Below are 25,886 nucleotides of genomic sequence, written 5' to 3'. Positions count from 1 at the left end.
TACGTATATATAGGCCTTAGCCTACGTATATATAGGCCTTAGCCTACGTATATATAGGCCTTAGACTAAGTATATACAGGCCTTAGCCTACGTATATATAGGCCTTAGCCTATATACAGGCTAAGGCCTATATATACTTAAATATATATTTAAGTATATATAGTCTAAGGCCTATATATACTTAAATATATATTTAAGTATAAATATATATACTGTATAAATGTATATAAATAGACTTAGAGCTGCTGTTTAATATCAAATCATGTATATTAAGTACAAAATTTCTTTTTGAAAACCTCTGTATTTCTTTATTTTTCTTTATGCAAAATAAAACAAATATTTCCCTCAAAGTGTCTCAAGTCAAATCTAGTATTATATGTATAATATTTACAAAAGTTTTTAAATTATAAATTACAAAAATATCACAATTCCCGCTTTCATCAAAGTTAGGCGTGATGTTGGTTTCCTTAACCACCAGGGGAAAAAATACAACTGTGATCCTTTCACAGTTTGCCAGAGGAAGATGGATCTTTTTCTCCTCCTGCCTGTGTTTGTGTTTTCAAGGTTTACATTTCCTCTCTTTAAACGAGTCCAGCATGTCCTCCAGAACAAATCTCGGATCATTTTGACACATCACAGCGCCTCCTCCTTCGACACGTGGAAGTCCTTCCCCTGCTCCTGTGAGGGGAAGAAAACATCCTCCGTCTCACCGCCGCCCTCTTCTTTAGAGAGGTGGATACTCGGAGAAGGCGTGGGATGAAACACGGGACAGTCTCTCTCATCTTCTTCCTCGTGGCTCGCCCTCTCCGCTCTCTTTCCGTTCAGATCCGTCGGCCCCACCGGACCGGTGAAGTGGCTGAGCAAGCTGAAGATGACCGTGCCTGGATTGTGGACCTGGACTGGACCTAAAAAGAAAAAAAAAACACATAGGAGATCATTTGGTTCTCAAACATTTCATAATTTCTTTATGAATTCATGCGAGTCAAGAACTTAATCTGAAAAGACTTATTTCACTCAGCTGTACCAAGACTGGCGTCTGAAAGAGGGGACGTCTGCTGCTTCGCAGTGTCTCTGGGGAACTGATGAGTCGACTCCTTTGCCTTGCGACTGCCATTTTGCCCTTCCTAAAAAAGAACAGTGTCATCAATTTATATAGAACAGCAAGAAATATCATGCAAAAATCTGTTCAGTTTTGGTAAAAAAAAAAATCCCCTCCTTCACCGTTCTGGGGTTTTATGCATCAATACATGATGAAAATTAGATTGATCCATGTCCTAACATTATTTAAAATTAAGTATATAACACAATATTATATTAAAAAACATGATTATGCCACAGTAGGAAGTAAACAAAAGAAAAATTTAAAGCACTCTGGCCCTGGAGAATCAGCTTTGGCTGTCCATTAATTTTGGAGTGTGTACACGGCCATTTCCAAATAATTTGAAATTAATCATTCTACAATGAGAAAGTGTATTTTCAAAGCCGAAAACGCACAAAAGAGACATCCACATCGACTGAAGACAGTGAGAGAATAGGCTAAGGCAAGCAACATGTTGGCTTCCTTTTTTATTTTGTAAAAACACATTAGTGTGCAAAGTTCAATGATCCTGAAAAACCTCAAACTCAGACTCTACCAGCCTTATTTAGCACGTCAAATGTTCAACTTCATATGAACAATTGATGTAATAATAATAATAAAACAGGACAAGTGACTTGTTTGGAAGAATTGTTAGCAGTAAGTCAAAACATTTGGAGACTAAAAATGCCATGTTGGGTGAAAACAGTCAGCATTTCAGCTGAAATGGCCCCTCCACCTTAAACACACAGCAGCTGGGCGACTTGCAGTCATAAGATTTGACCACAAAGGATTTGATAGTAAACTGTGGGGCCACCTGCTTGACACAGTGCTGAGTCAAACTGCTGCTGCTAAAGACTGCTCTACACGGTACTAAGCCATAGGGTGTACTTATTATTTAGTTGTTTCATGTTAATTTTTATTTAAAAGTCATGTCAGTGTTGGATCTTGTCTGGTGTCTTGTGCAGCTCAGGTTATACTTTTAGGATCAGATGATGCTTTAAAACAGAAGACCTGAAGGATGGGGTTTTTACCATGACTGTATGTAAAGGTAGCAGAAACCTTGGCTTACATACCTCATTACACAGCTTTGCAATAACTGAAAAACAGAATGATGAGTAACATAAAATTAGTTTCAGAACTTCAGTGATGACTCTACATGTTCATCATTCATGTAGCAGAAACCTCACGACAGATCTTCAGTCACACTCATAGCCGCACTGTTCAGTTTAAACGTGTTTATTATTCTTCTGAGTTGATTCAATTACAAAGTTCAGCAGAGGCCGCAGAAACTGTCCTGAATGTAAATGAACAGCTTACTTTGTCGGAAACACGTTTCATCCCGGGGCTGATAGATGCAGAACATGATCACAAGTGCCATGCATCCTATGAAGACCACCGGGCCCAAAATGGCCGCCAGCTCAGCGCTTGTGTGTCCTGTGACAGAGAATTAAAAATAGTGAAAACTAAAATCAACGCAAAAATCCCAAAAAGCTATAAAACATAAAACTTTCAGAAAAAAACATGTATATAAAAGTAGATAAGTGAAACACAGAACAAGTAATACTAATTATATTACTGAATAAGAAGCTTTCTGTTTTTTATTTTTAGTTCTTAACTTCACCGTTTTCTCACAAAACAAGAAATAAAACCCTGGATAGTAGCCAGACATTTAAATCTGATTTAAAATTGCTGCAGTTTTCATATCTTATGTCTAATTTTCTGCATTATCTGTGATTTATTTGACCTCTTTCCCATTATCAGGATTTGTTGCGTTGACTATGTTTTGTGTAGGTAAGAAAGTCAGTTTAATTCATAAAGCACTTTTCAAAGGTCAGAGAACCACAAACAACAGAAACAAACATTAAAAACAGATTATAGAAACATAAAACAATAAAAACAGAATACAATGAAGATCATACAGCATGAAACCAGTGAGGATCCAGTCTGAATGAATGAGTCTTCTTAAAAGAATCAACAGAATCAAGACGGTTCAAAGATGGAGGCAAGACGTTTCTCATTCTGGGAGCCTAAAAGATTTATTCCCTCCTCTCTTAAAATGTGTTTAGGATCTATTAAAAGCCTTTCACTGTAAAATCTCTGACTACTAGAATGTAAATGATATCATTTTTCCTAAAAAGTAGACATAAAAACTTTTCATGCATTTTTTCAAAGCCTTGCAGCAGCATTATGAGGACAGTCTAATTAAAACTAATGAAAATATTCAGTCAGCTTTGTGTTCTTCTGATCAGCCAACAAGCAAGAAGCTGACCTGATGACAAACTTTAAAAGACAGCCTCTGATCTGCTTAGTGAAACCCAACCAAAAATATCCAGTCTGGGGTAACACACAGAGACCAGAGTGGAGCAGTGCAAACGCAAGCTGATAGTATTTGTCAAGCACTTTAGCGCCATCTGTAGAGATAAGGTTGGTGTGGCATAACATAACCACCAAGGAAAAACCTTTGTTCCCTTCAGATGGATACGTTGGTATTTGATATGTTTTTTTATCCAAGGGGTTTATTGAGTTACAACCAAAATGATCAACAATAAACAAAATATATTAAAATATATGAAAAGCATTACTGTCACTTTGGGTGTAAATTTAAGGTTTTCCTCTTGACAATTATTATTTTTTAGATAATTAAGCAGATGTACCCAGTTTTCAGGCATGCTTGTTCTTAAAAAAAGCTTTCTGGCTGTGTGAAAGAGTGGTGGCAGCATTATGCTGTGGGCCCGCATTCCTTCAACAAGACGGAGAAGCTGTTCAGAGTTGACGGGAAGACAGATGGAGCTAAACACAGAGCAAACATGGGAGAAAATCTGACAGAAGCTGCAAAACTCACAAGACTGAAGCAAAGGCTGAACTTCCAGGAGAACAAAAATAAAAAATACAGCGATAGCTACACTGAAATGTTAAATGTTCAGCAGAGAATCAACTGTAAATCTATTTAAAAAAATCACAAATGTTCTCCAATAAGACTGAGCTTCAGCTATTTTGCCAAGCAGAATAGAGTCAAATGTAGCAAAATATTGAAAAAGACTTATAATTGAATACCTATTAATATGAAAAGCGCTGTATTTTTGGTCCAAACCACAAAACTTGAACATAATGAACAGCTGTTAAAGTTTTTCCTCAGACTCAAACACACTCACCTGGTTTGGGATTAGTGGGGGCCGGAGCAGGAGGACCGCACCTGAGAGGGATGAAACGGAAAATATGTGAACAAAAGCAGACGTCACCGTCCAGCTGGATTTCCAAACCCATTCCAGATTCTCTATTATTCAGTACTTTAACAGTAATCCAGTGAAAACCACGACTCACCTGGAGGAGCTGCAGGGTTTATCCTGAGGTGAGGTAGTCTGTCTGTCTTTGCCCACAGTCACTGCTGGAGATGAGACAGAGAAACATTACACCTTTGTTTCAGTTTTCACCAGAATAAAATAATTCAAAGTATCACTTTTTGTTTTCACTCTTTCTTGAAATAAAATAAAATACCACTTTTAGTGATCGACTCCACTGTCCCTGCTGTTTTCTCACATACAACCATATTATTCTCTTATTTTCTGTCATTGTGTATGTTAATAACAACATGTAAAAAAGTCCCTCACAGACTCAAACCCACACAGTCTTAGTCTTTTTAAAAAATCTTTAATAACAATATTTCAGCCACTTGGGGGCAGTGAACACAGACAGATGCATCAGCAGCACCTCACTCGCTGCCCACACACGCTCTTATCTTCTGAGGTGGGTAAACCAAACCAGTCTTCACTAATCAGCATAAAGATTTTTGTGTAAAGTTCAAATCAATCTTAAAACTTCCCCATGAAGGTCAAATTAAGTAAGAGGCAATTCTGGCAGTTTCACGTTCGCATATTTTTCTCAGATGTCATTTGACGTGATACAAAAATAGTATAATGACACAACATCTGACTTAATGTTAAGTATTTAAAGTAGTTTAAGCCTTACAACATCATCAAACCAGGAAGACTTTATTATTTTTTTTATTATCTCCATGTTTTATGCATCTATAATTATTTGATATTGATCTAAAGGGGATACATTTTTTCATCCAGCAGTTGTTGTTTTTTACCTTCACTTTGTATCATCTAGTTTATAGAAGCAGAGATTAGTTCTCACTAGTTAAGCTCAAGCAGATTTTAACTATCTTTTAAAGATAATTTCAATTAGATTTTAAATAAAAACAAAGAGCACACTAGGAAATGATACATGTAATTAAAACCTATGGATGACAGAGAAGCAGAGCAGATAAAGTAGAAATGTCTGAATATCACAACTAAAGCTGAAAACTATGCTAGTCAATAAAGATAAACCTAGACGGTAATTTAGTCTGTCACCATAATAAATCAATCTGTTTATAATATGATCCATAAATAAATAATACAGCTGTGGGTTTGAATCTTTATAAAGATCTCACATCCTGTGAAACATAAAGTTTTTCACTTAACAGGAAATGTTTTTGTGACTTAAAAACAAGAATACATTAAAGTTTTAACATTTCACGGTGCAATCCAACAGCTTCTTTTATTTTCCTCAAACAATGTGTCTCCTTAGATTCTACACTTGAAATAATCCAACTGTTAATTTAAAATGTGTTTTGGAAGAAGCCATTTTCCCTCATTATTTATTACTTTGAATGAGCTTCCTTCAGTTTCCGTCACAGAGCTGGTTGCTACAGGTAGGATACTGACTGTTCATAAAATCCCCGTATCTGAATCATGCCTGTATGGCTGAAGTGGTTTAAATGTGGTAGAAGGGTTAGATCAGACTAACCATTAGCTTGACTGTCTGGTCGGGATTTCTTTCCGTTTCTCTAAACTGAGGTTGTGCAAAAACTCCTGATAACTATCAGAACCCGACTGAGTAAAGACATCGCGTTTCATTTTACGACTCTGGGCGGGATTACTCCTAAGATTGTGTTGCTTTGTTATGTATTTGATCAGCCTGTGTAATTTTTAATTAAACTATATAACTTCTAACTGTCTAATCATAATTAAAACAGGATTTTATCAGGATTTACCTGGTGGGGGTTTATTTTTTTCACACTGCTTGCAGTTCCCTTTGGGATCCACGTCTATGCATCTGAAACCAGACTCACACTCGCATTTCAAGGGGGTTGTTCTGGTGCAGCTCTGAACTTCTTTCAGATGATACTCTAAAGGAGCCAAAAGCCAGACATGAGAGCCGAGTCTCAGCTGATGACCTCACATGCATGCATCAAGTTATTCAGGGTAGAATCGATGCATATTTGTTTACTTGGTAGGCAGTCTCTGAAGCATGGATGGCACGAAGGCTCCTGGTTGCTCCTTTCGGTGTAATATCCATCAGGACATGGTTTGCACTCGTAACAAGACTTCTGAAATTCACCTGGCAGAAGAAAGAGGAAGAAACAAGTAAGAACAACAGGATGGGAACGAGTGCCATGAGTGTCTGCAGACCCATAGTGCATATAAATCAAGGATGTGGTCGTAGAGTGGAGATGACAGGGCGTAGTATGTGTCATTTTTTTTCATGAAGAGAGTAGAAACTCATTAGGGCACTAACAGAATGACAGATATTTAACAAACATTATTAATGCATAATCACAAAGTAAATTTAAAACTTTGTAAAGAAGACATTAAAAAAATATCACTACACATGAAAATGCAATTTTACCTGCAGGGCATTCGATACACTTCTTGTTATCCGCCATCCTCTTCAACCTCTGATAATTAAGTACAAATAAGAAGAATATCTTCATGCATTTCAATACACTTGACCTATTTTTCAAGTATGAAACATGGTTCTTTCAGTCACAGGAGTAAAGGTGAACAGGATGAGGAAATGTTGTTTTTTTTACCGTGGGAGAGTTGAGCACCAACTGTGCAGATAACAGCACAGCCATGAAGTATTGCACAGTCCCCATTCTCTAGGCGAGAAATTAGACGATTTGCAGGTGACTATATTGTACTGAAGAAAATGTTTTGCTCTATATGTGTCGCTCATTCTTGTTACTTTTAAAAACACACAATAACATTTATATACTTTTTAAATTTCCTGATAATAAACAATAAAAATGATTAGACCTTACCTTCGGTGAAGTTCTCCCTGTATTCTGCTTCTATTGTTTTGTCGAACTTCCTGTAGGTGAGTGCCTCGGCTTCTCTTCTCTTCTCAGACTCTAACCATAATCTGTGTCATTATTTCCTTACCTGGTTTTGTCTTCCTGCCTCCTCCGCCCCTCACTGCTGCTGCTGTGGTGTTTATACTTTCAGCGCTCTCACACTAGCCAACTGTCTAAGTTTTTATGCCTCAAAAGTGTCATCACTTTCCGTTTAAACTGTAAGATCTGACTAAAAGCTCGTCTGCACAACAACATGAAGAAGGAGTTGATCTTCACAACACCAAGATGGGTTTCACGTCTGATTTGGTTGCTGTTTTCTAAGAAGACATCTTCTTCTTGTTGAGTTCAGTCCTTTATTAAATCAAAAAAAAGGAACCAAAATGTCCAACTCCCAGAATTTCATTGAAAAAAACTTGATGATGATGGGCGTGAAAAGAGGTAGAAGTGTTCAGATAGTTCCCTGAATTCGCCAAGACGTGACACTGAACAAATTAGTCATTATAGTGACAACAATGCATCTTTTTTCTAATCATTCATCTCTCTTACTGAAAGTACGGTCAGAGATTTTCCTCTTGGTGAAGATAAAAGCTTCTTCAGTCATGTAAAAAAAAAAAATGAATAAAGCTGGTCTGCTCACACCCTGATGTCATTACAGGTCTAACAATGTGCTTATCATTTTCAGACTCTTTGTGTACAGTTCCAGTGAGAAGTACATAAACTCATCTGAAATGTTATAATTTAATCTGAAACTGGTGACATCAGATGTCAGGAAAATGATTGAACTGTTCAAAAACAGCCCAAAACCCACAGTGACTCAAACCTAACATGAACTGGAGGCTGCTGGAAAACCTGCGTCTGTGCCCACATTAAAGCCATAGTAGTGCGCTTACCAGGAAATTAAGTCCCAGCTCCACACCCATCTTCAGGCTCGAAATAAACTAGCAACACGCCCTCTAAAGAAAGGTTTAATAAGATTGAGGTGGGGCAAAAATATCACTGTACAAACTGCAAAGCATGGTGGCGGTTGTACCATGCTGCGGGGCAGTGTAACTTACATAAAACAGCGTCTATTTCTCCACAAGAACATTTCATACTTTAAAGCATGTTGGTGGTAGCATTGTACTGTGGGATTGTTTTCTGCCAGATGGATTTTCAAACACACATCTAAACTGTTTGGGGAATAATCCGGCTCTTCCCAAAACCGGTTTAAATGAACTCTACCAGTTTAAACATAGAGCTAAAACTGTGGCAACTAGGAGCATGTGGTTGAGATACATCTGACCAAGAGACATTTAAACAAATAATAGGGGAACCTGTGCATATTTGAGCATGTATGCACAACTCTGATACTGGAAACTCAAAACTTTGTACCCAGAAAGAAAAATTATTCAAGAGAAAAAAAAACATGTCCTCCATGAAGGTTTACGTAAATTTCTGAATGAAACTGAACTGATCTCTTCCTTTTTGTGTATGTAAAAAACAGAAATGTCATAGATCCTCTCAGCAAACCTTCCAGATATTTTGTGACAGACGCACTATCCTGATTACTCGGTTCAAATCTACTAAAATTTGACCTCACACAGGTAGGTCATTAATGGTTCACACAGCTCGCACAAACCGATTTAAAACTCATTCATTCATTTTCTCAGAGAAAATGAGACGCATATTTCAAAAGATAATCTAAGAGACGCATCATTTTTGAGAGAAAAAAAATCTCTAAAACACTTAATATTTCCACCTGTGAGGGAAAAAAAAAACATGTTGTTGAAAGTATAAGAAAACTTTCAACCTAAACCTGCCAAGGTTATGAATAATTATTATCTGAACTGTAGAAGTTTCAGTACAAACATCAGAATGAAATGTTTTGCAAGAGGAAAGACAAAATGTTGATCATCAGTTGGATCTTTTATTCATTCAGTCTCTCTTTACATACATTACATACTTTAGCTCTGCAGTAAAGCTTCTAAGCCAAAAAAGTATTTCATTTTGACGCAAAGTCACACACTTCAATTTCCCAAAATGTCCACAGGATTAGTTTCCAAATGTTATGAGACACAAATTGGTATTCAACTCTTGAGGGGTTTTTTTTTTGTTTGTAAAAACACTTTTATGTTTTTATCTGCCAAATATTTAATTGAAACATATTTTCATTCAAATTTCAAGTCAATTTTCATTTCAGGCGTGTGACTGCGGACGCGCTTCTTCGAGCTCATCTATATATTCAAAGCTATTTTTTCATTATTATTATTTCAAAGCCATTGTACAGTCATTTTGCAAAAGCATTGGTTTTTCACTGGCTCATTTTCCTGAACTTGAGTTGTTTTTAAATTGACTTTACTTGGCCAACACATAGACTCATAAAGGAAGTTTAGTAATGGAAAATAGCTCTCATTTGATTTTGAATTTCATGGGTGACCTCAGACAAAGGACAGTCTAATCTAAAATGTCACCCTTTAGTAATTCTATTTCATTTTCTACAACACTGTGCATCTGCGCCAGTAAAAGTCGTTTTAAAAACACCCACTGAAAAGACTCAAGAACAGACACACGGCACATGCATACAGTAGACTCACTCGGTGTCTGAAAGTAAAAGGAAATGGCTTTCTGGGCCTCACACGGCACATAATTTCACATCTTTCTTCTGGATTCAAATGGCAGAAAAAACACTCGAAGCAGCTGACCCAAGCAGCCTCACATGCAGGCGCTGAAAGCTGCCGTCTTTCGTCATCGAAACAAAAGTACCGAAGTGAGAATCACGACATTTCACCTGGTTTAATGCGACTGAAAGAAACTAGAAGGAGTTTATGATGGTACTGTACAGCAGTGATGTGAGGTTTACTCCCCTTGACAGTGATGATAGCCAGCGATGCTTTCCTGTATCATTTGGTGTTCAAATGTATAATTAAACATGAGGTACGTGTTATAAGTTCACCTGAAATATGTAAAGGAAGTGGAAACAAGTCTATTTCCAGTGTCGTCTGTTTTACAAGTAGTAGCGCTGATTGCTTCATAAGATTCATATAGTTTTGCTTCCTTTCTATGTGCAAACGCTTCTAGGCTCAAAAATAGGTTTCGTTATATACATCAAGCACCTTTGTGACATAGCTTCCACAGCTATAACCAGTTATTTTTTCTCAGCTATTTCCTAATGAGTCATAATCTTGACTTTTATTTTGGCACTCGGTGAGTAACTTACATGAGTTTTTGACCATTTTGGTTCCTCTGCTGTCTTTACAGATGTTCTGCTCCACCATGGAGCTTTGCTTAAACAACCTGCTCACTCTAAGCGATACTAAGCTGCAATAAGACTCATTATCAAACAGCTCTGTGATCTTTAGCGTACAGTTTTGAACTCCAACTCCAGGCAAGCGTTAGGAGTAATATTGCTGTAACGTATGCAGACTTCATGGCTAAACTGAAAGTTTTTCATTTTCTTTCTCTCAGTGATTAAAGTGGCACAATATTTGTGTTTAGTACTTCTGTTCACCCCATAAAAGTTGGATAAAGGCTTGTCAGGGGATGCTTGCTGTTGATTTCCACTTGCTTTGCTGCTGAAGCTGCTTATTATGTCGGACTTTTTCTTCCAGGGATTAATTTAAAGCACTGCCATGGATTATTTGGATGGGGTTCTGAATAGATATTATTTGCTGTCAGAAGATTAGCTGCTGTTTTCTAAACAACCAAAGTTTGGAGAAACAGAGATTAGTTTTCCCTGGCGAGTCAAGCAAAATGTCTGACTTTAAGTCAGGTTTTGTAGAGAGCATTTGAGTGTTTAATATGTTACCTGTAGTGGTTAATTGAACTACCTGAGTTAAATTAAACAGTGATTAGCTTTCATCATTGAGTTCAGCTAACAAGTAGTTAGAAAAAGATCAGAACAACTTCAACGCTAAGCTGATAGTTTGAATTATTTAAAGTGAAATTCTGTGGCGATGCAATTAGCCGTCAGTATCTTACATGCAGCTTTCTGGACCATCAGATTCTGTAAATAATACAAAAGGATGGTGGATATTTGTCCACCTTTGTGAAAAGCTAGCAGTGAATCATTGCCTTGTTAAGGATCAAATAAGATTTTTGTTGCCTTAAAACAACTCCAAGTTTAAAAATGGAGGTGGATTATTTAGAGTGGGGCTCTGAGGAGACACTGTAAGTAGTCAGTAGCCTGCAGGTGAGTCAAGCTAACAGCGAATCAGAGCAGAACCAAGTCCAAGGAGGAGTTGTTTCATGTTTATTTACTCTCCAGCTCACCAAACCTTTTAAGTGTGCGTCCTTAAGAGGACTTCATTATGTAACATTTATTGCATTCATGTTTTTTTCTTCTTAATCTCCTATATGTAAAGAATAAGTTTACATTACTCGAGTTTGGAGAAATAAAAATTGTCACAGCCAGGTACAAAGCAGATTTCTGCCACATCAAAACAACTCTGAATGTAAAGGGACTGCTGGAATTGTTTGGGACAGGGTTTTGAGCAATAAATATCTGGTTTATAATTAATAAGCTTCAATTATCTCAGTTTGAAGAAGAAAAAATTGTTTCCTACCAAACTGTCAAGCTAATGGATGGTTTCAAAGTAGATTCCTGCCAGATCCTGTAGACACACAGTGTTTTCATGAAACAAGGCAATCCTTTGTTTTGCTTACTTTGACATACTTTGTAGTTCATAAACTGGATCTTAAAGGCAATCCTCTGGAGAATTTAATCATCCAGTGGTTAGTGCATCCACGATTCTTTTAAAACAATGTGGGATGTGTTCGGTGATCATGTCGCTGCTCTGCTGCTGTAACCATTCAGTAATAACGCTTGCTTAAAGTTCTCTGAAAGCACAGTGTGATTTGCTCTCCTAAAGCCTGACTCCAAAATTATTAACATGCAACTAAGAGCGATGTTGCGAGTTAATTCTTTGCAGCTGTCTTGCTGAAAGGAGCCATTTTTAGCCCGAGCGGTGGGTCGGAAGATGACATGATTCACAGCCTATAAATAATGAGTGGACAAATATGTCCAAATATATATATGACTTTTTTCAGAGTGACTGCACACTAAACTGTCCAGATGAACAAGACATGTACTGAATATGTACTTTATGTAGTTTTGTATGATGTTCAGCACAAACTCAAACTCTGTTTTGATACTTTTATATGTTTATCTATGTCTTTGATTTGACAAAATTACCTTGTGAGATTTAATTCATCAGGATGTCTGGAAGGCAAATAAGTTGTGCATCAGGGGATCTAATTAGATTTCAAACACAAACATTGATTAGAAACTACCTGATGGTGAAAAACAACTTGTAATCTTTCCCTTATCCCCAGCTGGACATTTATGGGCAAAAAGACTGTAAATACACAAAAAGTGAAAATTACAGACTTTACTGAGGATAAGAGTTTTAAATATTGCTCATATATCATCACTGATGAAGTGTATGATGATTTGAAGATTAAATAAGTTAGTTTATAGTTTTTGTTACCTCCCTGCATCACAATAATTAACAGCAGCTTGTTTTTCTAACAATCACGTCGGGATCTTAACTTTCTTAAAGTCTGAAATCAATCAGTCTGAATTTCAGTTTTCCCTCAGACTGATCTGTACGGGCAACACATCATCAATTAATTATAGAATATCTTCAATGAATTTCCTCAGATGTAAACACGGTGTTGCCGTAGTTTCACGTGTATACGGTGTGGTACTGTCGTAGTTTGTAGCAGAGGTCACATGAACGCAGCATCTTTCAACGGCCGAGTGACGAAGTGTCAAGATCTCCCGTTGCTCGACGAAGAGGGCGGGGAGCATGAAGACCTGTCGGTGTCTCTCTGGTCGCTCTCCTCTGACGGTACGACAGGATTACTGCATGCAGAAAACACAGAAAGAGAAACAAGTTACAGAAAATAAGAGAGAGTCATTCCTGAGCTTATAGGTTTCATGAAATGAAAAAAAAAAAAAATCAGCTTGATAAAAGACACTGACACAGAAATTGTAAAGTTAGTTTAGGAGAATAAATTATAATATAACAAAAAGTTAATTTATTTCAGTCATTCTATTCAAAATATGAAACATATTCGATGTGTTACATTATTATTTCAGTTTTTATTCATGACTGTGATTAACCTCTAATGATAATAATGGCAATAATGATAATCAGTTTATCAGATAATTAAGAATATTACTTTAGACCAAAGTGATCCTTTCGGCTGCAGTTCGTTAACTGGAGGCCTGACAATCATGATTCCCAACTTGAAAAATGCAGTTGATCTGATACATGACAATGAGGCGTAAGATATTTTAAAGGTATTTTAGAGTCCAAACCTGCACCTATCTGATCTTTGAAAACAAGAATTTCTTCAAAAAATATTTCTAAACAGACAATTAACAGACTCAGACTCTCAGAGTTTTGTCTTCTTTTGTCTACCTGCACCCCAGTTTTACTTTAAAACCTTTATAGACTTAGACTTAGACTTAGACTTGTACTTTATTGATCCTTTGGGAAGACTCCCTCTGGAAATTGAAGTTACCAGCAGCTCCCAGGCAAAAAACAAAGATAACACACAGTAAGTAAAGTGCAAAAGAATACAAAATACAAATAAAATACTAAGGTACACACCAAATGTGAGTAACCAAAACCTTAAATTATGCAAGAAAAACCTTAAATTATGTAAGAAACAAGGAATAAGAATATAGAATATAAGAATATAAGTAAATATAAATACAACACAAAAATATATATATATAAGAATTTGGCGGATAGATTGACCAGTGATATCGTATTGCATAGCCAACATAAACATCCTAACATTATGAAAATGTGTATAAAAATTTGTGTTGTGAATCAATTAAAAAAATTAAGCAGATTAATCATGCTCTAGTGATGTGATTAATCATGATTTTCAAAACCATGCATGTGACATGCTTATAAATATGGACATATGCATATATAAATGTCTGTTTTCCAGTTTTTTCTATTCACGAAGGTTTCAAACTATAAATTGGTTTATATATTTATAAAGTCAGGATTAACAAACATTATAGCAGCTTAAAACTTTATTTTAATAAAGGTAAAAGGTAAAGATAATTATATTTACATAGCACATTTTCAGCAACAAGGCAATACGAAGTGCTTTACAGGAATTAAAAGGAAACACAAACAAAATAACAAACCAAAAGAAAGAGCAAAGAAGAAAAAGCTAATAATGTTGATCCAAAATAAAAAAACTAGATACTAATATTCAGGGTTGGTAGATAAGTATAAGTAAGTATCCTCTGGTCTATTTCTTTTCTGGGATGGGAGAATAGGAGTCTAAAAAGTAGTTGCTCAGATAGTTTTTCTGGGTTCCAAGTTCTAATCCCTGTTCTGGAATCCTAAATCAGTGTAAGTATTCTCTGGACTTTCTAAGTGTGCTCTAAATTTGTAAAAGTAACGAGTACTCCACAGTTTCTAAGTAATAATAAAACCTAAATGTTTCTGTTCTGGAAGAATGTTTTCTGGATTCTAAGTTTGTTCTAATATAACAAACGTCATAAATAGGAAACCTGAAAAGTTCTAAAAAAATAGAAGAAATGCTGGTTATGCTAGTGTGATGTGGGTGTGTGTTTGTACCTGTCTCCACTCTGAGTGATGAGCCTCCTGCAGGTCTCCATCTGAACATCCAGGCCTCTCTTCATCGAGCACATCTCCATGTACTCATGCAGGTGTCGGTTCATGTCGCTCTTGGCTGTGGCCAATTCCAGCTGGAAACACATCCCAAAGATTCAAATCCACAAAATCACAGACAGGAATGTTCAGTCCGACTTTACAAAGTGGTTCACGTGTAAAAGATGAGAAAACACAGGATTCAAAACCCAGCTTTACTAGTTAAATTAAAAATCTGAAAAACGTTTCATTGGACTCCGTTTTAAGATTTTACACCGCAAGTTCCAAATGTGCATAAAACACATCCATAAACATATGGACAGCTGTGTTAGATCACTGTTCAGATGAGGTGAGAATGTAAGTAAATAAAAAGAAAAGAAATGAATGAAGAAAGGTAACACACATGGGCAGGAATCTTATTTAAGTTTTAAAAATGTCTGACCTCAATCTGGTCAATTGTCTCTTGGTATTCCTTCTCGCGGGACTTGAACAGACACTCTGTGTCATTAATCACCTTTTCCAGACAGTCCTCCTCCCACAGACAAACACAGAGTAGTGACAGTTTGAGAACAGGAAAATAAATATGTAGAGATGATAAAATGTAGTAAGCATAAAATGAGCCTGTTGTTGAATAATCCGACACAGGAGAGAAAACAATCCAACCATAGCTTCCATGGTTGTTTTACGCTCAGATTTCACTGACTAACGCAGCTGTTTGTTTCAAACAGACTATTCAACAATGAAGCAGCTGCTGAATGAAATCAAACACCTACATGCATTTTTTTTTTTGGGGGGGAACAAACGCACAAGAAAGGTTGTAAACGTCTCGGTACTGAAACTGTCCTGGTGTTAGAAGAGTCATCAAACGACATCAGGAGCTTAAAAATCAGGAAAAACTTCAACATGCGAAGCTTTTTTCAGTCCTGATGTCACAGAGAAAATCTGGCATTAGCAGAACGCAGAAAAGCACCGATGATTTTCATAATACTAATCAAAAACAAATTTATCTTCTCAGTGTCAGTTGAGATTGAAACCATTTATTTAATGAAACTGCATAAAAAAGTAATACTATTTGAATATTATAATATGGAGAAATGTATACCAAAATGTGAAGATAGATTTTAAGCATGATAATCTGTCCCCTGCATCATTTGTTTTTTAATAAACAGACTTTCTTGTAATATTTGAAAACAGTCTTCATTGGTACAGATATGAAAGATTTCTGAAGGCCTATCAAAGTATTTATTTGCACTTTTTCAGTTTTTCTCAGCCGTACCTCCATCACTAAAGAGTGTTGTTGTTTTGATTGTGCTTCGAAACTGGGCATTTTTCGTCAATGCATCATATATTCGGGCTGACACCGCAGGATCGTTTTCTAAAAATAACTCGCATTGGTACAGCTTACCTCTCCTGGGGGATGGGTCGGATCTGGAGGCAGAGTGCATCCTGGGAAATCCTCCCAAAGAAGCAGAGTCTCCTCAGTCTCCTCCCAGGCCAGACTATCGCAGTCATCCTCAAATTCACATTCACGTCTGTGACGACAACATAAACACACGTGTATTTAGTGATTATTAAAACCAGACTGGTCTCTTATCAGATAATTGTCTTTGTGGTTAAAAGCAGACCACTAACAGCTGAGTCAGCATCCTCTGCATCTCCTCGTTGATCTGATTGGCTGAAGATCCAAAGTGCTCCTCTTCTTTAGCCACGCCCACTTCGCCTTCAGAGGTGCTGACGGATTCGTCACATTCACTCCCGTTAAAGGACAGGGGCGTCGGCTTGCGCCGGATACTCAGAGATGATTGGTTGTTTGGAACCTGCAGTGATATTAACAAGATTAAGTTCAGGAGATCAAACTCAAGTCGACGTTTGTTAAGTGAAAGCAAGCACCCCGACTACCTGGTACATTTGGATCACGTCTTCACAGTTCCTCTGCTGCGCGACGTCACACAGTCGAGCTGTGATGTCGATTCGTCTGCAGATGTCCATGTCCACTTTCATGGCTTTCTCCTGGATTTTGGTGTCCAACTCAGACAAATTCTGCAGAATCAGGTTCCATAATCATGGGAAAAAAGACACAGCAGGAGAGAAACTAAAAAATCTTCCACTGGATTATTGCTGAAGTATTAGCACAGCACCTTGAAAATGCATTAAAACACCATTGATTATTTTTTTTCCCCACATTTTGTCACATTATAACTAAAAACTTCAATGTATATTTTGGACTCTTCAGTGATAAAACAACAAGTGAATAACTGTGAAGTGGAAGTTAAATCATACATGGTTTCCAACAATTTCTAGAAAGATGACCTGAAAAGTGTGGCGTGCATTTATATTTAACTTCACTTTCTCCAATTATGGCTGGATAATACGGTTGAAAAACGTGTCACAGCATAAGGGTTTCATATCAGTTGATATTTGTATAAGTTTTTAAAACAATTTTTTCATGTATTCCACCTTTTTGTTGATCTACCACATAAAATGCATTCACGTTTGTGCTTGCAAATGCGCAAACATCAAACGATCAAAGAGGTACAAATACATTTACAAGGCTAAGCACTTGGAACGCACAGAATTTATTTCAATGTTAAGAATCTTACCAGAAACTACTAAAGATAATGAATAACAAATTTGCACATTTTCTTTAGGAAAAGCTGCAAATGAGAAAGCCTTTATTGGTGCAACAATGAAAGTGATGGTCATGTTGTGGCTGCGCTCACTCTGCTCACATTGCTCATGAGGCCTTTGAAGAGAACCAGCTCCGCCTTCAGCTGCTGCACCCTGAGAGCCAGCTCGTCCTGACAACCTTCACTCTCCTGCAGGTCCTGCTCACAAAACAGTAACCAGAAAACAAGATTTATGAAAACACCTGCAGAGATGTCCAGCCATGAAACGCGACACTTAAAAACAGCTTCTTTTCTTCTGCGGAGCGCTCAGTGACACTCCAGATGCAGACTGAGTTTTGGGGAAGTCTAAACGACTTTTTCCTCTAACTTGTGTAGGTACGCAGCGACAATGGTCAGGCTCTTATCTTTCTGGAGTTGTGCTTTTTGCCATTTGCGGTCGATCTGGCTATGTAAAGCTGCCATCTAAACGGGGTCAAGGTAAAGATTCCTGGCAATGCTGCATGTAAGTATAAAAAAGCACGCACACACAGGAAACCAAAGACATAATGTGCGTAGATTGAAGCACAACTGCAGGAAGTACAAATAAGGCAATCTAACACAGAGAGAGGTAAGTATCTAATTTAGTAGTGGGACTTCCTATGTGAAAATGCCTTCTTTTGAAAAAGATGTTAACTGATTTAAAAATGAATAATTAGCAGAGATCAATGGCTGCAGCATGCATCAATTACTACTAAGGAAATTATGAGTGGCTGAGAAAGGGTGAAGGTTCTTGCTCATCACGTTCATCCTGCAGCTGCGTACAATCATTCCAATCAATAAATCAGTTCAATAAATCAATTCAAATTAATTATATTACAGCTCACAAAACTGGCATTTCAAAGTGAAGATTGGTGCCAACACGACTTTTACCAGGACTTACCTTACATTTCCTGTAACCACAACAACCAAGTCCCTTCAGTTCAAGTTTTCATGCTAAAAAAAAAAAAATGTCCATGCAGGAACTTTTGCCAGACAGTGTTACCTCTTGAAGATCTGCAATCTTCTGCTGCAGGTCCATCCTCATTGTGTATTCTTCCTCCCATCTAAAAACACACACATGTCAGGGTAAGTATAGTTTCAGCCAGTCTGTACTTCTGCATCTTAATCCAGACAAATATAAAGTGCATATCATCGCGCCATCTTTGACGTAAACTATTAATCCTCAAATATTTAACAAGGTTGCTAAGTATCTATTCAAAATTTTGTCTATGAGAAACATTACAGCACATGCCATCGCAGATATAATGCAACAGAGGGAACATTTCCTAAAGCTGCACACCTGGAGGCCTCTGAACCAGATGATGGAAAACTGACAGAAAACCCCTGAAAAACCTAAAGCAATCAACATTGTACATCTAAAAAAAGATCTCTATCTCTATTCACAAATAAATATCAAAAGTAGGAAGAATCTGTTTTTAAAGAGATGGTTTTTCAAGTCAAACGTACATTTTTAAATGAATGATGTGATGATAATTAGATTTAAAATGACTTTTAACTTCACTGCACATAGTCTGAGGTCATAACAAGCTTACAATAATAAACCTCACTCTTTTGCACGATGAGCAGAGAAATATCAAATATTTAAATAAATGTTTAAAAACTGAGCTTCCAGAAGATTTGCTTATGACTCCATATATAATTACTGATGGAGGAATCTGTGCATGACAGAAGATTGTATGCAAGTTTGAGATGGAGACTCGTGATCTCCAAGTGGTCAGATGGCACCACATCAGGAACCGTCATTCAGCAGCGGCTCATATTGTGCTGTATTGTGGAGAGAAATAACGGGAACCAAACGCAGAACAGATGGATGTACATTACAAAATTAAAAATAAACCAAAACACACTGTAGACACACTAGGAGATCCTCTCTGCCCCATCTGACTAAGTCTGAGCTAATTCAAAATGGGTAAAAACATCCGTCAGCAAATGTGATCAAAAGACTTACAGCTGTAACTGCAGCAAAAGGTGGTTCTACAAACGTTTGACTCAGGAGAACTGAATACAAATCAAAATGTTTAAGATTTGCATTTGTGAAGGAACGAAAACAAAGGTTTCAGTGCAGAGCTGTTGCCTTGCAACAAGAAGGTCCTGGGTTTGAATCGGACGATAGACGGATGGAAAAAAGTGGTAACCATTAACCTTTTTTCTGCATTTTAAAAGTGGAAATATTTTTTATTGAAGTTGGTAGCTGTAATATGAAAAAAAGTTGTAAAAGTTGACGAGCTATTTTTGATTTTGAAAGGCCCTTATTAGACTTGCATACTATAATTGACTCAAAGTGACTCCTTTGTCCCTCAGGTGTAAAGGAAAGGCAAAAATTACTGAGAAGGAAAAACTTCTCCTGTCAGAAGGTTTTTCCTACATGTGTTCTAGGGTCTGAAAGACATCACTTGGTTTGTGGGTAACAAAGGAAAGAAAACTTTGAAGAAATAAAGCCAGAAATATAAATGTATGATTTTTTTTCATTTCAGTTTTATCTGCTTTGATATTTATCACTTTTTGACGTGTGGTTTTAAAACAGCATCCTAAGACCTCTTCATAAGGACCAATTTATTTTGGCATTGAAATAATGTAATTTCAGAATAAAATACAACATTTTCTAAAAGGAAAGGAACAACTCTAATACTTGAAAATCGTTGATTTGCTTTCATGCTGCATGAAAAGCAAACAGCTGAAACGTTTGCGGGGAAACGTGTGAGAACTAAACTAAGCACTTTGCTGACTTCCTGATAGATGATTCGCATGCAGCTGCTCACATGATTGACTCATAAATCTTAACTTTAATACACTTAAAAGTCGCGAGACGAAAATGTGGCCTTATACCATCCACTCATGAGGGGAAAATCCACGCTCTGCATTCTGCTAAAAACTCTTGCAGAACGCTGCAAAACGCCAAACCCGTCAGGGAATACTAAATCTGAAAGGATCTGAGTCATGAAGCAGGGGGCTCCAGTCGTTGTAGGGGGGACGCTTGCTTGATAGGCGAGGTGCACAAAGTCAAGGAGTGCTGAGGCCCCCTCCTTTTAGCTGCTACAGCTTTGCAGAGCATGCTGCATTGCAGATACAGTGTGCGTGTGGGGGGGAAGGGGGGTGCTGCGCAATGGAAGAAAGTGTGAGCAAAGGAGAGGAAGTGGGATGTCTGCTTCTGGTTTGCTCATGTAAAGGTAAGCTGAGATAGAGAGTGTGGTTACCAGAGAGGAGGGAGGTGAGGGGCACCAACTGAGAAGAAGTAAAAGAGGAAGATGAGTTACAGGAAAAACAACAAGACATGGATGACAGAGGCTTTGATCAGTGCAACCTTGCTTCTATTTAGAAACGACAAATAACATTACAATTGGAGAAATTTAAGGATCTCATCAGATGCACACACTGATTCATTTATTGTCTCAGCTAGACAAGTGTTAATTCAGTCTCTTTAGTCTCAATTTGCAAAGAAAGCAGGAGTCGGAGCAGCGTCGCATTCCTGAGCGGCTGCAGTCGTCCCTCCGCCTCGTCCACAAAGAGCCACTATAATGTGGTTAGGATGGTCTCTGAAGAATGCAGTGCTGATCGCTCGGACACAATGCGAGGGCATGCGGTGATGAATGCGCAGGAACATGAGGCCTGCTGAAGGTCACTCAGAGAAGACAATAACTAAGTGTGTCCCATACTGAAAACGAGGATTTAAAGGTGTATTACCTCCAGAAAAAGGAGGTTCATGCTGTGTCTTTTTCATTCATGCTGGAAAATGAAGCATATCGGCTTCAAGGGATACTTCAGTGAGGTCCTGTTAGAAAGTTAGAAGCAGAAAGTAGATGACTCTCTTCTCATCTTCATTCAGCAGAGATCCAGATTAGCTATGCTTTTAGGCTAAAGCTACAGGCTGCTCAGACCTTTAGCCTCTTAAAGTTAAGCTATTTGATTGTCCATTAAATTGATTTAAAATTAACATTTCTCTTCAGAATCTAAAAAATCCAAAACAAGCCAAATGCAAAACCCTAGGAAGGTGCAATAGCAAACCAATCCTCTGACTTGGAGGGAGAAGACGATACTTTATGGTCTCAGACTGGCTACTTAACACCTAATGGTGAACCGGTGCACAATGAAGGTCAACAACTTAAATAAGCAAATTCGAGAGCCTGACATTACCATCTCCTCCACGGCTGCACCTGGAGATCCGTAATTACCATAAACACGACAAACATGTGAACACAATAATAATTAAAGTGGCTTAAAAAGCTCATTTGTGATACTTATTTTTATTACATTTTATTGCTTCCTTTACTATCAGTTACTCCAACCAGAAATGTTTTGCATACTCAATCATCAGTAGGTGTCTGACGCAGAATGCTAATTGGTGACGTACTGCCTCCTACGTCCATTTCCTGTGTAAATAGTCATTGGTCTCTGTCCAACATTAAGTGCAACAGTTTATGGGTCAGAAAAATAGAACTTGCAGAAATATTGTTATTAAAAGTTGTTTTAAGACATTAGAAGTCTGATTTGGCCTTGGCTCCTCCCGCATTAGCTGTTAGCTTCACCTGAGGGGAGGCGTTTTCATATTGTTTATCGTTTATCGTGATACAATTCTTGTAATGATAAGAATTTTGATTCGTAGTTGACATGACAAATTCTAAGTAATGATGCTTATACCCCACCAAAACTGTAGTGATTGATGTTGTTCGTTTTAGAAGAAGAAGAAGAAGAAGAATTACTTTATTCATCCCAGCAGGGAAATTATTTCGCAGTTACAGCAAGAATTTTTTATACACAGATTAACACACACGACGGGAGCTGCGTCTGCAGGCAGCCAGCTGAGCCGGCGCCATTTTTGAAGGAGGACATGCGGCAAAGGTCGTCGGGACCGGGAGTCGAACCAGCGACGTCCGCGGGTCTAAGGCCTCCAAATGTGGGGAGTGCTAACCCCCTGCGTTTGCTACTTTCCCCCCTTTTGTTCAATGAGAATATCAATTATCTTAAGAATATGGTTAAATGCGGTTACTGCGAGCAGCTTAGTGATGTAAGTCAAGCGCCTTTTTCTGACTGGTGTTCTAAACAAGCATATTACAGCAGTGTCTCTGTTTGTGGGGATCTGATTGCTGCATCATGCAGTCAGAACCACACAGTTACCTAAAAGGAAGTAATAAAAAGTTCTTATTGTCACTTTTATTGTTGCAAAACACTGTGATAAAACTTTAAGTCTATATCGTCGATGGCTACTTCACCTTCAGTCTCTGACACCAACAGATCTACATATCGTAGCTGCAAACTAAACACCACTCTAAAACGCCACAGTTTAAAACTCCTTTCAGCATCTCTGCAAAAGGTAGGCAGTTCAACTTCTCAAAAAAATGTCTGAATTATTAAAGTGAGTCCACAGAACAGCATCTGATAACAAGATACTTCTCACTAATCAGAATTTATACTAAACCGAAATGCTTTACAGCGGGTTAGATATTAACAACTTATGCCCTTCCAGCAGAACCCCATATGACTAAATCCTGAGTTATCCTTTTAAAGGGAAAGTCACACTGAACGCATTGCAGCAGTAAGCTGTTGTTCTGAGAGGAACATTGCAGAGTGATGTCATCTCACAGCTGTGGCCTAAATCTGGCCCGCATGATGATGATGATGATGATGATGATGATGATGATGATGATGATGATGATGATGACATTTAGCTGATTAAATCATTAAAGCAACAGAGATGAAGAATTCTAACCAGCAATAAGCTAAAAGAACCAAACGTGGCCTCTGTTGCATCTCTGGCTCAATAACAATAAACTTCGGCTGCATTTTAGGAAATGAGTGCCACCACCTGGCCTTTCTGCAGTCCTAACAGTCAATCAGATTTATATTTAGCTCCTCGCATGTGAATTTTTTCCTGGGCATTTGTGGCAGCAGCACCTGCCTCTGTGGTGAAAGCATGAGGTGAATGCAGACCAAGATGAAGGTGCAGGATGGGCAGGTTTTGTGCTGACTCTGCAGATCAGCTGTCTCCAGCTGAAGAAAGCTGATCTGCAGCTGCTTAGCAGTTCTGCTCACTCATCCAATGAAGACCATGAGAAAAAAAAACACTCAAGAAATAATTCTGCAATGAGAGGGTTTGTAGTATAACAGTTAAATAAAAGTGTTTTAGCCTGTTTACCTTCGTTTGTACTCGTCTCTCTCGCGCTTCACCTTGGCCAGGACGTTGTAGAGCGCTCGAATCTCAGGGGTGATGGTGTCAATCTGGACCCCGACTCCATCCGGGTGCATCCAGGACACCCCGGGGCTTGGCAGGCGCTCTGCCCCGGGACCAAACTTACGAGTGTGGTTGTAAGACCAGATGGTCCCCGGGAGGAACCGTGGAGGAGGGTTGGTGGAGCAGCTTTGGGTTGTTTTATTTGACCCTGGAGAGTCCACACACGGTGAGGCCTGGCTGATGGTGATGGCTGGGTTACAGGTGCCACTGGTTTGGGTTGAGCTGGAGTTTTCAGAGCCTGCTGGTGGGTAGGTTGTTGCAAAAGAAGGTGGGAACAGGCTTGTGGGCCTCCTTGCTGAGTTGTTGGTGTTGTGGAAGGGAAGAGAGCCCGGCCTGAGCGGGATGGTCCCTACAAACCCAGTCTGCACCCCGGCCTCCTGGGTGTGCAGCTTGTTCTCACAGCATCCACTCTGACAGCCCTTGTTGACATCCAGCGCCTGCTGCAGCTGCTTCTCCAGTATCTTATTCCTCCGCTCCAGTTCGTGCACTTTGGCCAGAAAGCATCGGAACCGCAGGTTGAGGGTCTTGAGTACGCTGATGTTGGAGCCCAGGTCGTTCCTAAGGGCCATGGCTGCAGGGGGGTGCTGCTGCTGCTGCGACGGCGGGGCTGCGCGGTGCTGGTAGGGGCCGCTGTGGGTGTGGTGGAGGTAAGGGGAGGTCTGCGGATGTCCCGGCTGATCGGGCCCCGGGGCGGCCTGATCACCCAGGAGAAGAGAGGCCGGGTCCGGTGCGCCGAACGCGGCTTCGGGGAGAAGGGCGGAGGGGGAGTCCGGGTGTCCGGGGGCCTGGCTCTGCTGGGGGTGCTGCTGGAGATGCGTGTTGGCCCCCAACAAAGGATTCATGCTATGGTATTTAAAACTAAAGCGCTGCAGATCTGGCATGAACTCGGGCGGAGAAATGTCTTGCTACAGCAGAATAATATTTCAAGATAAACTTCACTTAACAGCAGCGCGCAGCCTGCAGAAGCAGCGTAAAACACCAGTGTTTTACCTGATTATGTAAGCGTTTATAAATAAAAAACCTGATCCTTAAAGCCCCGAGGTCTTAACGTCGGCTGTTGCCGCTGTTGTCGCCGCTGCTGCTGCTGCTGGATCCCTGATCTCTGACGGTCCACAACAACAACAGCAAATGTGGAGCCGAAACCCAGCAGAGGTAGACTCCACCAAACACCAAAGAGAAGAGCTGCAAAATAAACCGAGTGAAGTGAAGCGGAAAAAACGCAGAGGATGAATGAACAACAAACAAATCCAACTTCTCCGCGTTAATGGTGCTCAGTCAGGGAGACGTAACCGCAGACAGGAGCAAGTGCTGCGGGATTGGATGATCCTCCTACCGTAAATACACTAATAGAAGTCCACAAAGCTCAGCGGCGCGCAGTGCTTTTGCCCCTCACCCATGATGGCCCGTTACAAGCACAAACTTCAACGTGATTTGTTTTATTTTGTTGATGCATCATTTTAGAAACGTTCTTCTTTGCAAAACAAAAGATTACACTTTTGTATCTAGACCCCTTTAATCCTCTACGATCAGTTTCTTTCACATCACACCATAAATAATATTTTAAACATATTCAAAGCTTTGAACGTCTCACAAAACTATTTTATCGATGGGAAATAGTTTGGCACAACTGGAAGAGTGGCAGCAAAAGTCATTACTGGAGACAAATTGGCAGTTCTAATCAGAAGAGTCCAAAGTTGAATGTTTTTGACAAACCTGCAAAGCACAATATGTTTATGTTTCTCAAAATAAACACACAGCCCTCACAGTGACACACAGTGGCAATATCATGCTGTGGAGATGCTTGAGCAGAGACAGAGAAGCAAATGAGTTTATTAGAAGATAGGTGACGCTAAAACAGGGCAGTGCTAGAAAAAAATCGGTTCTCAAATTATTTTTATTTTGGTTACAGATGATTCTAGCAATTGAAACCATTTTCAACACAGCTGTCAGCTCCATTTCTTTATGGATCTTATTTTGCATTTTTTGGACAGTTGTCACACCACCAATTGAGTCAATTTATTTTATGGATCTTGTAAAATGAATATTTGTTTCATATGCATGAAAAAATGTGAATAGGTTAACCAAGTATGCTTTGGACTTATGATAGGCCAGGGACAAGCAGTCCCTTTGTGCAACACATAACTTGTCAATTTCAGCTTGTGAGTTTTTACTT

The 25,886-nt window shown here is 38.8% G+C and overlaps 2 protein-coding genes across 5 annotated transcripts; both read right to left on the bottom strand.

Annotated features, from left to right (window-relative positions):
* Window positions 1-289: 289 nt before the first annotated feature.
* On the bottom strand, window positions 290-7,554 carry LOC106699611. Its single transcript, XM_014468668.2, has 11 exons — window positions 7,167-7,554; window positions 6,936-7,002; window positions 6,752-6,800; window positions 6,353-6,463; window positions 6,117-6,251; window positions 4,400-4,463; window positions 4,231-4,271; window positions 2,396-2,512; window positions 2,152-2,174; window positions 1,025-1,124; window positions 290-905 (listed from the first exon to the last, which is right to left on the bottom strand). The coding sequence occupies exons 2-11, from the start codon at window positions 6,999-7,001 to the stop codon at window positions 634-636; spliced, it is 978 nt and encodes a 325-aa protein (XP_014324154.2). The 5' UTR covers window position 7,002; window positions 7,167-7,554; the 3' UTR covers window positions 290-633.
* Window positions 7,555-9,085: 1,531 nt separating this feature from the next.
* Window positions 9,086-25,013, bottom strand: iffo1 (intermediate filament family orphan 1). 4 transcript variants are annotated; one of them, XM_023331276.1, is made up of 9 exons: window positions 23,618-25,013; window positions 18,470-18,530; window positions 17,551-17,646; window positions 16,721-16,861; window positions 16,454-16,638; window positions 16,227-16,353; window positions 15,264-15,356; window positions 14,789-14,919; window positions 9,086-13,041 (listed from the first exon to the last, which is right to left on the bottom strand). In XM_023331276.1, exons 1-9 carry the CDS (start codon window positions 24,592-24,594, stop codon window positions 12,948-12,950), a joined length of 1,905 nt encoding a protein of 634 aa, XP_023187044.1. In that variant the 5' UTR covers window positions 24,595-25,013; the 3' UTR covers window positions 9,086-12,947. The 4 variants fall into 4 exon arrangements, with proteins under 4 accessions (XP_023187044.1, XP_014324200.1, XP_023187045.1 ...); XM_014468714.2 differs by having other exon boundaries at window positions 15,264-15,353; XM_023331277.1 differs by having other exon boundaries at window positions 15,264-15,350.
* Window positions 25,014-25,886: the final 873 nt, after the last annotated feature.

This window comes from Xiphophorus maculatus, chromosome 3 (assembly GCF_002775205.1).
Source record: "Xiphophorus maculatus strain JP 163 A chromosome 3, X_maculatus-5.0-male, whole genome shotgun sequence".
NCBI classification, from domain to species: Eukaryota; Metazoa; Chordata; class Actinopteri; order Cyprinodontiformes; family Poeciliidae; genus Xiphophorus; species Xiphophorus maculatus.
The sequence above is the reverse complement of the archived record's forward strand: the minus strand, read 5'-3'. Positions and strand labels throughout refer to the sequence as shown.

Excerpts from the sequence above, each read along its gene's own strand:
- LOC106699611 (XM_014468668.2), bottom strand. The coding sequence starts at position 7,001 with ATGGGGACTGTGCAATACTTCATGGCTGTGCTGTTATCTGCACAGTTG. Across the intron at positions 6,801-6,935 it reads TGGTGCTCAACTCTCCCACG|AGGTTGAAGAGGATGGCGGA; the intron begins GTAAAAAAAACA and ends CTTAATTATCAG. Across the intron at positions 1,125-2,151 it reads TTGCAAAGCTGTGTAATGAG|GAAGGGCAAAATGGCAGTCG; the intron begins GTATGTAAGCCA and ends GTTCTTTTTTAG.
- iffo1 (XM_023331276.1), bottom strand. The coding sequence starts at position 24,594 with ATGCCAGATCTGCAGCGCTTTAGTTTTAAATACCATAGCATGAATCCT. Across the intron at positions 17,647-18,469 it reads AGATTGCAGATCTTCAAGAG|GACCTGCAGGAGAGTGAAGG; the intron begins GTAACACTGTCT and ends TTTTGTGAGCAG. Across the intron at positions 16,862-17,550 it reads TCAAAGGCCTCATGAGCAAT|AATTTGTCTGAGTTGGACAC; the intron begins GTGAGCAGAGTG and ends CTGATTCTGCAG.